The sequence below is a fragment of the Anthonomus grandis genome, chromosome 13, assembly GCF_022605725.1.
Source record: "Anthonomus grandis grandis chromosome 13, icAntGran1.3, whole genome shotgun sequence".
Lineage (NCBI taxonomy): Eukaryota > Metazoa > Arthropoda > Insecta > Coleoptera > Curculionidae > Anthonomus > Anthonomus grandis.
Window position 1 is genome coordinate 7,979,504 of NC_065558.1, and position 12,706 is coordinate 7,992,209.

Sequence of the window (12,706 nt, forward strand, 5' to 3'; positions counted from 1 at the left end):
CATGACAGTATTTTGTCCTTGTATTTAACATTTCTGTTTCACAAACAACAGTATCAACTGTCAAAAAGTGAGAAACGATCCTTACTAACAGCGCCGACGTGGCCACTTTCTGAAACTAGTTGTCGTTCATTTTTAGGTACACACACTTAGTATATAGATCAGTCTTCTCATATCTAGTCTTCTTGGTTCTTATAGATTAACTGACAAAAGTTTGGCAATTGCAGTCAAATTTTCAAAAAAAGTCCGAATTTAAAAACAGAATTGTGTTTAAAATTCCCGCACTTTTTAGTTAATGATTCGGTCGTTTAGGGAGCGCAAGTGACGTTGAGAGGTGGTATATCAATACACATCGAAGAGTATACCACTATATCGATATAATATTTTGAGGGTACTGTCATATTCTAAAAATTCCTTTTAATTTTTTCCTTATAATAGATGAAAAAATTACCTAAGAGAATAAAAATAAAAATTAAAATAATTATGATAGTTACTTATCCTGATAAATATAAAATTAATTTCTTGTCAAACAAGATACGTTATATGCCTGGAATAAAATAAAAAAATTCACAAAAATGCCTAAAAATCATGTAAAAAATAAAAAAAAGATAATCAAAAAAATATAATAATAAAATTATAACGAATAATACTCAAACACGTGAGAAAATAAATATACGCTTATTAAAAACCATGTGTTAGAAAGAAATGGGACTTTTAAAGATTTGGTTCTTTAACTTTTCTCATTTTAAGCAAATTTATTATTTAGATTATTATTTAAACGTTTTTTAATGCTTCTTGTTAATCTTTAACGTGGGTAGAAATTCCAGATGATGAATTATTTGTGTATTTGTAACTGTTTAACAATATGTAAAGAATTAATGTGGAATATCATTATTTCCAAGAGGGGGAAAGACATTGAAAATATTATTTATAATTTTTGGAAGAAATAAAAAATGATTAAAAATACCTCAAAAACTAAAAGACTGAAAAATACTAAAACTAACCAAAAAAGCACAAGAAATAATTTCAAATATCTGGAAAACGTGAATGATTGCTTCAATTGCCTGGAATAAAATAAAAATTTGCCTTGGAAATATGAAACAAAAAATGCCTTAAAAGGATCAATAATAATTCTTATGATTGGAAAAAATTACTAATATCTGATAAACTAAATATTATCTTAAAATCCTGAGTACCATAAAATTTATTTGTATTATTCGAAAGAACACAAGAAAATATATTTCAGGAACTGACTCCAAAAGCGTAAAAGATAATTTTAAACATCTGGAAAACATAAATTATGGCGCCAAATGCCTGGAATAAAATAAAAAAATTTCCTGGAACATGTAACAAAAATGCTTCAAGATTAAAAAAATTGATGAAATTCCTGGAAGAAATGAAAAATACCTGATAAAGTAAATAAAATTTTGAAGGCCTGACAAATCAAATTTATTAAAAAAAAAATTAAATGAGGATAGGCAAGATGATTCAAAAATCAACAAATAATAGCCTCAAGTATCTGTAAAATATTTTAGAAATATCCCCTAAATAAATTAAAAATCATGTTAAATAAGTGAAAATATAAAAAAATAAGACTAATTATATTTAAACCATGCAAAATTAAGAATTTATTTTTCTTTCAAGCAGTTGTTTTCAAGAAATCACTTTTTTTTCGTAGATAGATCAAGGCTTATTTAGACAATAATTCAAGGCAAATGAACCGATCATTACACGCCTAATAGGAAAACCTGTTATTGTTTTTCAGAGGTTTGAATACTATTTTCAGGATTTTTTTTAAGATTTGAAGAACGCCTGAAAACCGTTTTCAAGTGCCTGAAAAAAATTAAAGTCGTTGAAGTCTTATTAAGAAATCCAGACAATAGACACCATGCTTTTCATAATCAAATTAATTTTTTTCTTAGACTATTAAAGATGTTTTTAAACTACTGAAGATTTTTTATTTTTCAGGCAGTACTTAATATGTACAAGTGCCTAAAGTATTTCAATGTTTGTTTTTTAAGCAGTCGATTTTTTTTTAAATTTTCTCTTTTATATATATTAAGAGCCATTTTATTATGTCTTAAGGCAACTGAAGCTCTCTTTAGTTTCCAGGCAGTAAAAGTGAATTTTCAGGCTTTTAGTGTTTGTAATTCCTACTTTATATTAATTATTAATATATTCCAGGTAGCAGAAGTGATTTTTGGTGATTCATAGTTGGTTTAAGTATTTTTTTCTTGTTATTGAACTTGTTTCCAAGCGACTAACTAAAGTAGTAAAACCACTATTGTTAGCTATAGACACCTGAAAAGATTTTAAGTCTTTGTCGCTATTTTTTAAATTTTACAGTTTAGTAGCCTTCAGGCTTTTAAGGAAGATTTAGGCAGTATCTCGTATATCCCAGACAATTTCACCATTTTACATGTATATTTTTAGTATTGTGCAGCAAAAATCTATTCAGATATTTGACTTCATAACTTTTTATACTTCCAGGAATTAAAATTTATCTATTATTTTTTAAGGTCATTTTTATCTTTCCACTAAAAATAACTTTTAATTTTATTCCAGGCATTTAAAAAAAATCCAGAATTTCTCAAGTGCAAAATATACAACCTATGTGTGCATTTAATATTATACACGCCCGGAATTTTTTTTTTGTTGGGCGCCAAAATATCGTTACATACACATGCGAAAGAGGGAGCGAAAATCACTCACCGATTACCCGAATATCTACTTATATATGCATAGATTACCGCACCTAAGACCTGTGTTGGTTTAACGTGTATATTTTTATTATTATTTCTTTTAATATTGTTTTCTTTATAACTTCTATTATTTATAATTTTTGGAAGAAATAAAAAATGATTAAAAATACCTCAAAAACTAAAAGACTGAAAAATACTAAAACTAACCAAAAAAGCACAAGAAATAATTTCAAATATCTGGAAAACGTGAATGATTGCTCCAATTGTCTGGAATAAAATAAAAATTTGCCTTGGAAATATGAAACAAAAAATGCCTTAAAAGGATCAATAATAATTCTTATGATTGGAAAAAATTACTAATATCTGATAAACTAAATATTATCTTAAAATCCTAAGTACCATAAAATTTATTTGCATTATTCGAAAGAACACAAGAAAAATATATTCCAGGAACTGACTTCAAAAGCGTAAAAGATAATTTTAAACATCTGGTAAACATAAATTATGGCGACAAATGCCTGGAATAAAATAAAAAAAATTCCCTAGAACATGTAACAAAAATGCTTCAAGATTAAAAAAATTTGTGAAATTCCTGGAAGAAATGAAAAATACCTGATTAAGTAAATAAAATTTTGAAGGCCTGATAAATCAAATTTATTAAAATAAATTAAATGAGGATAGGCAAGATGATTCAAAAATCAACAAATAATGGCCTCAAGTACCTTTAAATCATTTTAGAAATATCCTGTAAATAAATTAAAAACTATGTTAAATTAGTGAAAATATAAAAAATAAAACGAATTATATTTAAACCTTGCAAGATTAGGAATTTATTTTTTTTCCAAGCAGTTGTTTTCAAGAAATCACTTTTTTTTCGTAGATAGATGAAGGCTTATTTAGACAAGAATTCAAGGCAAATGAACCGATCACTACACGCTTAATAGGAAAACCTTTTATTGTTTTTCAGAGGTTTGAATACTATTTTCAGGATTTTTTTTAAGATTTGAAGAACGCCTGAAAACCGTTTTCAAGTGCCTGAAAAAAATTAAAGTCGTTGAAGTCTTATTAAGAAAAAATCCAGACAATAGACACCAGGCTTTTCATAATCAAATTAATTTTTTTCTTAGACTATTAAAGATGTTTTTTTAAACTACTGAAGATTTTTTATTTTTCAGGCAGTACTTAATATGTACAAGTGCCTAAAGTATTTCAATGTTTGTTTTTTAAGCAGTCGATTTTTTTTTTTAAATTTTCTCTTTTATATATATTAAGAGCCATTTTATTATGTCTTAAGGCAACTGAAGCTCTCTTTAGTTTCCAGGCAGTAAAAGTGAATTTTCAGGCTTTTAGTGTTTGTAATTCCTACTTTATATGTAATTATTAATATATTCCAGGTAGCAGAAGTGATTTTTGGTGATTCACAGTTGGTTTAAGTATTTTTTTCTTGGTATTGAACTTGTTTCCAAGCGCCCAACTAAAGTAGTAAAACCGATATTGTTATAGACACCTGAAAAGATTTGAAGTTTTTGTCGCTATTTTTTAAATTTTACAGCTTAGTATAGTCTTCAGGCTTTTAAGGAAGATTTAGGGATTATCTCGTATATCCCAGACAATTTATTAATTATTTTTTGAGGACATTTTTATCTTTTCCAAACACTAAAAATAACTTTTAATTTTATTCCAGGCATTTAAAAAAAATCCAGAATTTCTTAAGTGCAAAATATACAACCTATGTGTGCATTTAATATTATACACGCCCGGAAATTTTTTTGTTGGGCGCCAAAATATCGTTACATACACATGCGAAAGAGGGAGCGAAAATAACTCGCCGATTACCCGAATATCCACTTATATATGCATAGATTGCCGCACCTAAGACCTGTGTTGGTCCAACGTGTATATTTTTATTATTATTTCTTTTAATATTGTTTTCTTTATAACTTAACTTTCAAACGATCAAACCGGTTTTGATCAAGAACCCCCTTACAAATTTCCAGTTATTTTAAAGGGGGCCATTTTATACATTAAATCGCCTTAAGGGGTTGTTCTCTTATTATGAGGGAAATTGAGCGAGGGCATTAGCAAGAGTTTCCTTTATGCAGTTATCGTATCGCTGGCAGTCTGCCATCCGCGGAGTTTATAAAACGAGATCAAGATTTTAATAATGCACGTAAATAGGAGTGAGTAGAACGCTGCTTGAATACGAATTTGACAGGGCATTTTATATAGCGGAGGGTAACTTAAAATCGCTTCGAGTCGTTTTACTTTTTATTGATGAATTATTTTTTTTTTTTACAATTTTCAGTAGAAATGGATTTGGTCATATTTCATTAGGCTTTATGTAGCTTGTTGAGACTCGTAAATACCAATTTTTTAGGAAATATTATCGAGATGTATTGGACTTTTATTTTGAATTGGCAACTCTGTTTGTGCTCATTATTTGTAAATTTATAACAAAAAATTGTGTTGTTTTCGTAAAAATTGAGTTCAATTTTCTTTAATTGAAACTTTAAAAACCATGTTTTTTTTTAAGTGTATTTTTAATTGCAAAAATTCTGGAAAATCGGTTTACTGCCTGCAACATAAATAATAAATTGATTATTTTTGCAATTAATGGGTATAGAATCAACCACTTTCTTATCAATTATTTCTTATAAAAACACGATATTTTTAGTAAAAATTCATATAAAAGAATATGATGGCATTGCCATTTCGAAGAAAAAATTTTATATATAATTTTATTATTTTATCTAGCAAAATATATATATTTTTATAATACATAATAATTTACATAATACATAATAATTTAAACATTTATTTAGAAAAAATGTTATATGTATAACATAAAATAAAGAAACTTTAAAAAACTTAATAAATTATTTTGATTTTTTGGCTTGGCGTTTTTTTAATTTCATTATTTTCAAGAATAATAAGAAAAACTGTAAAACCGTTAATACAAACGAGGCAAACTAAAAAAAAAAAAAATAAAAAAAAAATTAATAACAAAAAGCATTTGTTTCTTAACTTTCACTTATTAGCGTTTTTTGCAATAAACCTCAGTAGAAACCATGGGATCAACATTAATTTTTAAAAATATATTCTGAATGCTTTTTGTATAGCATATCATATACCTGAAATCAGCGATAAGTCAAATTTGACGTAATAGACTAATAAATATTTATTCCAACTGATGTTCAATTGGTTGTCCATTTACTTCAAAGCATTTTTGAAGTCGGTACATAACTTCCAATTGCACATTTTCAATCACTTGAGAATCGAATAATCTAATTTCTTGTCAAACTCTTTGCATTAAATCATCAACATTATTTGGTCTATTCTTATAAATTTCAAATAGCCCAATAAGAAAAAATCTAATAACGGGTGATCTTGGCGGCCACTCAATCGCTCCTTTTGTCCAATCCATTTATTAGGAATAGCTGCATCAAAAGAAAATACCTGAATTTTAAATGACTTTGTTCCTTCCATCATGAATGCACTTGTATTTGAATTCAATATTTCCTCAATTTAAAAAAAAAATGTTTGACATGGTGACACTGGTTTGCTCCTCGACGATTATCAAGAGTTCAGTTCAATATGTACTGTAGTGAAACAGAAAATGGCGAATTCCAGTAACCGTCAAAAGTTTATTCAAGTTTTAGAATTTTAGAAAGAAATTGTTTTCTTTATTCCAGGCGCTCATATAATAGGCATATTTTTTTCAAGATTTAGAAGTTTTTTTGAAATGTGTACAAAATTTCCGAATTTATCTAATTTTTTTGAGTTATAGACGTTTTCTAAAATACTAAAAATTAAAAAAAAAAAACTTCAAAATTTTGTCTATTTTCTAAAAAACTCTGAAATAGATATTTAACCAAATTAATGGAGCAATCTGTGTAACGATTTTCGAATCTGACTCTCATCTGGTTTTTGATTAGAACCGCATTATTCAGCAATCCAATTATTTTTTACGGTATTATGAATCTGTTTTAATAATTTTAGAATAAAAGATTATATGAAAATAATGATTTCCTGTTTATTCCCAGTAGACAGACCAGAATAATATTTCGTATGTCTTCCAGGCACTTGAACAAATTTCTCATTTCTTCCAGGCACATCTCCTCATCTCCTTAAGTACCTCAAAAAAATGGGAAATTTCTTTAATTGCCTGGAAGAAATGAAAAATTTTCTCAAATGCCTGAAATAAATGAGAAATTTCATCAAGTGCCTGGAAGAAATAAAAAATTTCGTCAAATGTACTTTAAGGTATATGGCACTTGTATTTTGCACCTTGGGAACTGACATGACTGTAAATAGTTGACAATTTTCAGAACTTCAGTTACAGACATTATTTAACGATGTGTTGGCAATATCCAAAAGTTGGTCTCCAGCAACGTAAAATATATCACAAAGAACTTTCTTAGAAATCGCATTTTCACCTCCTTACCCTTTTTTTAGGTTTTTTCAAGATGTTTTGCGTTTTGGCCATTGTATTTTTTTTTAAAACTTGTGAAGAAAATATCGTGAATGATGCTCAGCTATTGTATGCAACTATATATAATAATTTGAATAACAGTGTCAAGATAAAGTAATTAGTAAACTTTTATGCTATACTCGGCTCATCTGACACTATTTTCAATTCAAAAGAAATTTCATTGGTAGTTTCAGTTTTTCCTCGTAAAAGAGTTTTTGGATCTTTCCATAATACTTTTAGATTATTTGTATCAATAGTCTCTGCAAAAAAAGCACTTTTTCTATTCTGATTTCTTTGACTATATCATTTCCCTTCTTTTAGACTTGTTTCAAGTATCTTTAATTTTAATAAAGACATATTTTGAATTTCGGAAGTTATTCATTCTTTATTAAGGAATTTCTGTTTATTAACAGTTTTTTATAATAGGAAACATCTTATTTAGGTTTTAGTGATATCTGAGACAAAAGTATCTACTACTAGATTAACATCAGATATATGGTTGTTCCTACGTACTTTCAGCAAACTTTTTTGTAATTTATCACTCATAATATGATTGTGCGTGGGTCTTCTATATTTAGTTACGTTGGTATTTGGTTTATTTTGTCTAAGAGTCAGTGAATGATAAAAAATGAAGTAGATGACAGAAATGATGTAGATGAACAGTAACAATGCTTGCAGTCGTTGGACGTGATATGGACGTAACAGAGATCTTCTCAAAATGCGATGCACCGATGAAGATGATAATCCCAAACGCTTTGCTATACGAATACTAATGGTCGGATTTTCTGCTACCATATTTATTATCTTATATTCACCATCAATATCAACTCTAGGCCTTCCTTCTCTGGGCAAATGCTGGTCAGGAATTTGACCATTCACGTATATCCTATGAACGTCTTGAAATACTCTGTAATCAGGACAATGTGCTCTGTTAGGAAATCGTGCCCTATACTCTCTAGCAGCAGCCCGAACATTACCATCACAAAACCCGTAGACATAATGCATTTTTGCATATTCCTGTGGTGCATAAGGCATCTTTAATAGTTGAACTAATAAATAAAAAAAATAGGTACTTATTAATAGCAAAGGTCGAAATGTATAGCCCAGTATGGAGAAAAGCGTACCTAAGACTGATTTGAAAAATACCAAATCGTTTGTTATTTTTATTTCAACAAAAAAGGACAATGCAAAATATTCAAAATATTTTTAAACTGAAATTTAACGTTCACCTTAAATTTAAAAATAGGTAAATGGTAAATACCTACCTTAATAATATTGGTAATAAATAAAAGTTTTTGTGATTGTTAAAAGAATTGGCAATGGTACAAGTAAAGTATTTTCCATTAGAAATTGGGTAAAACAAATCTGTTTTTATTATTTATATTGTGTAAAGAATCTACAATAATTTCTCAAGATTTTCTAAGGGCGGGTCAGTTTTTTAAAGGGTAATTTCTTTTTATCATCATCCATTAAAAAAACTTACTAAGATTTTTTGAAATCAAAACTTGTTTTTAAACAATTTTTTTTGGACTAGAAGACATTAGAGTTTTTGAAACTATTTTAAAATTAAAAGGGCATCCCTAAGAATTAAACATAATCAAAAATAAAACAGTAGTTTACCGCGTTTATTTTGCATAACTCTTTTATTGTTCGCAGTATTTAATTTTAATAAAAAATACAAAAAGGTGAATTATTGGTGAACTTTTTACCCATCAATATTTTCATAACGACATATATATATATATATATATATATATTTAGATTCTAAATGACCTCCTCCTTCCCCTCCTTAAGTTTGATCGTCGACTTCTGGGACACACATCCTGTATAGGGTGTATTTAAAAAAATGAATGTTGACGCCATAGTTTCTATTTGAGGCACCCTGTATAGACATTTTTTTATTTTAAAAAACGCGCAAGTGAGAATGCTAATCAATGTGCGCAAAAAAATAAAAGAAGAAAAAAAATCCTTTAAAAACCTGAAAAAAAAATGTTTAACATGCACTGGTTTGCTCATCGACGACTATCAAGAGTTCAGTTTAATATGTGCTGAAGTGAAACAGAAAATGGCGAATTCCAGTAACCGTCAAAAGTGTATTCAAGTTTTAGAATTTTAGAAAGAAATTGTTTTTTTATTCCAGGCGCTCATATAATAGGCATATTTTTTTCCAAAATTTAGAAGCTTTTTTGAAATGTGTACACAATATCCGAATTTATCTAATCAAATTTTTTGAGTTATAGACATTTTCTAAAATACTAAAAATTAAAAAAAAAAACTTCAAAATTTTGTCTATTTTCTAAAAAACTCTGAAATAGATATTTAACCACATTAATGGAGCAATCTGTGTAACGATTTTCGAATCTGACTCTCATCTGGTTTTTGATTAGAAACGCATTATTCAGCAATCCAATTATTTTTCACGGTATTATGAATCTGTTTTAATAATTTTAGAATAAAAGATTGTATGAAAATAATGATTTCCTGTTTATTCTCAGTAGACAGACCAGAATAATATTTCGTATGTCTTCCAGGCACTTGAACAAATTTCTCATTTCTTCCAGGCACATCTCCTTATCTCCTTAAGTACCTCAAAAAAATGGGAAATTTCTTAAATTGCCTGGAAGAAATAAAAAATTTCGTCAAATGTACTTAAAGGTATATGGCACTTGTATTTTGCACCTTGGGAACTGACATGACTGTAAATAGTTGACAATTTCCAGAACTCCAGTTACAGACATTATTTAACGATGTGTTGGCAATATCCAAAAGTTGGTCTCCAGCAACGTAAAATATATTACAAAGAACTTTCTTAGAAATCGCATTTTCACCTCCTTACCCGTTTTTTTAGGTTTTTTCAAGATGTTTTGCATTTTGGCCATTGTAATTTTTTTTAAAACTTGTGAAGAAAATATCGTGAATGATGCTCAGCTACAGTTTAATTTGAATAACAGTGTCAAGATAAAGTAATTATTAAACTTTTATGCTATACTCGGCTCATCTGACACTATTTTCAATTCAAAAGAAATTTCATTGGTAGTTTCAGTTTTTCCTCGTAAAAGAGTTTTTGGATGTTTCCATAATACTTTTAGATTATTTCTATCAATAGTCTCTGCAAAAAAAAGCAATTTTTCTGTTCTGATTTCTTTGACTATATCATTTCTCTTCTTTTTATACTTGTTTCAAGTATCTTTAATTTTAATAAAGACATATTTTGAATTTCGGAAGTTATTCATTCTTTATTTACAACAGTTTTTTGTAATAGGAAACATCTTATTTAGGTTTTAGTGATATCTATTTTAGTGATATTAGTGACATCAGATATATGGTTGTTCCTACGTGCTTTCAGCAAACTTTTTTGTAATTTATCACTCATAATATAATTGTGCGTGGGTCTTCTATATTTAGTTACGTTGGTATTTGGTTTATTTTGTCTAAGAGTAAGTGAATGATAAAAAATGAAGTAGATGACAGAAAAATTTGCTTCCAAAAAACTGTTTAGCATATCAATAACCAATAAAATGTTTTTAATTTGCAAAAAAAATGGAAAACGAATGGCAAAAATTTGATAACCTGATTAAAATTAATTAAAAAAAAATTAATGATTGAGAATGTTCTCATCAAAAGTAATATAACATTTAATGAATATATCAAATTTAATTGTAAAGAATCGAGTTGTGTTTTTAAAGAAAAATAATATAAAGTGAACCCTGACTGAGAAAACCCTTCAACCATTTCCCTACGGGAGGTCGACTACAAACGACGTAAGCGCATTTCCGACCACTTAAGTTAAATGCTTTAGCGGAATCGCATCAAAACCAGTTTTGAAAGTAAATTGTATTTCGCACGATTTAAGGGTAACGAAAGAGGAAATTTATCTTGTAAAATAACCATATTTCATCAATATCTAAAAAAACACCTTTAGTAAAATACAGAACGGTCCATTTCTAAAGAAAAAATCAGTGGGAAATGCTGGTAGCGAGGGATTAATTTTTTTTACAAGGAAATATCCAGGTGTAATCCCTTTTTAAGTAGCGAATAATACATCAAAAATTCAAAACGTAAAAGCAGCATAATAAAGTTTTAATCACCCACAAAAATTAAAAAAAAAAACATCGCGCAGAAAGTACGTGCCAAGAAAAAGGCACGAGATAAACTCCGAAGTACTTTCGGCTAATAGAAAAATGCATGGAAATCCCCCCGCGGGATCCATAACGGCCATATTCTTTAAATGATACCTTCGGTGATGAAATTAATCGCCGAAACTTTCCCGGGAAAGTTTATAATCTGTCAGGTATTAAAAGTTTTTTTGTGTTTCGTGAGGAAGGTAATAAAAGAAAAAGTTTTTTTTCCTCCCTTGTTATTAGCCAGGATAAAATGGGATGACTTTAACTAGACGCAGACGGTTTTTTAGTCAATACGGCCTTCAGTTTTAATATTTCTAAGCTGTTTTGAAACACTACAGTAATTTTATTAGTGTTCCCTATAACGGACCTGAAAAGTTGCTGATTTTTCCAGGCATATCAAGCAATTTTTCTGTGATTTTTAGGATTTAAACGTACATTTTGTCAATGTTTCCCCAATAATAGACTGAATAATTATTGAATTTGTCCAGGCAATTGAGGCAATTTCATTAAGGTTTTCAGGCACTGACAGTGATTTATGTTAATGGTTCTCTGATGCGTTTAATTCAATATTTAGCATGTTGTTTTTTTTCAGGCATTTGGGGCCAAATTTTTCACCGACAAAAAAAAAACATACAATTTCTCAATGCTTTTTTAATAAATTGATAAATTAATTTATTGCCTAATTTTTTCCAGGCAATTCAAGCCTTTTTTTGCTGTTTTTTAGGCATTCAAATTTATTTGTCTCATTACTTCCCAAAAAGGTTTAATTAATTTTTGAATTTTTCCAGGCAACTTAAGTTTTTTTTTCAAGTTTTTTAGGCACTAAAAGTGATTTTTATCCAGAAACCACAACTTTAGTACCTGTAAATTTATTGAAATTTTCCAGACAATTGAATAACTGAATTTTTGTATTTTTTACAAACTAAAAATCCCTTTTTTTACAATGTTTTTTTAATGAGTTTTATTCATTTTTTAAATCTGAATATTTCTGAAATTTTTTCAAACAATTCATCTAATTCTTTTGGTGCTTCTTGAGACTATAGTTAATTTTTTCGATGGTTCTCAAATAAGTTTAATTAATTTTTTGAAAGTCTAGTTTACTTTTAAATTTTCCAGGCAAGGAAATTAAAAATTTTCCATGCATTTTTTCTAGGCATTAAAAGTGATTTTTTTATGGAACCACAATGACTGTAATTAATTTCTTTAGAACCTAAAAAATTGATGGATTTTTCCAGGCAATTGTGTTTTTTCTTTAGACAGTTTTAATTTCTCAACTACCTAAAAGGAAAAAGTTATTTCATCAATTCCAGGCAACTTAGAGTCAAAGTAAGTGTTCAGCTGCTTGTTGTCATTAGATTTTTTAAGTGTGTGAAAGAAAATACAAAATGACTGTCGATTACTTAAAAGAGCGG

The 12,706-nt window shown here is 28.2% G+C and overlaps 1 protein-coding gene across 1 annotated transcript in view; it reads left to right on the forward strand.

Moving 5' to 3' along the window:
* Positions 1-2,211, forward strand: part of LOC126744162 (uncharacterized) — a 91,559-nt gene extending 89,348 nt beyond the window's left edge. The window contains exon 4 of the mRNA XM_050451520.1: positions 2,182-2,211. Within this exon, the coding sequence (XP_050307477.1) occupies positions 2,182-2,211 (30 nt within the window). The remainder of the gene's footprint in view (positions 1-2,181) is intronic.
* The last annotated feature ends 10,495 nt before the right edge of the window (positions 2,212-12,706 follow it).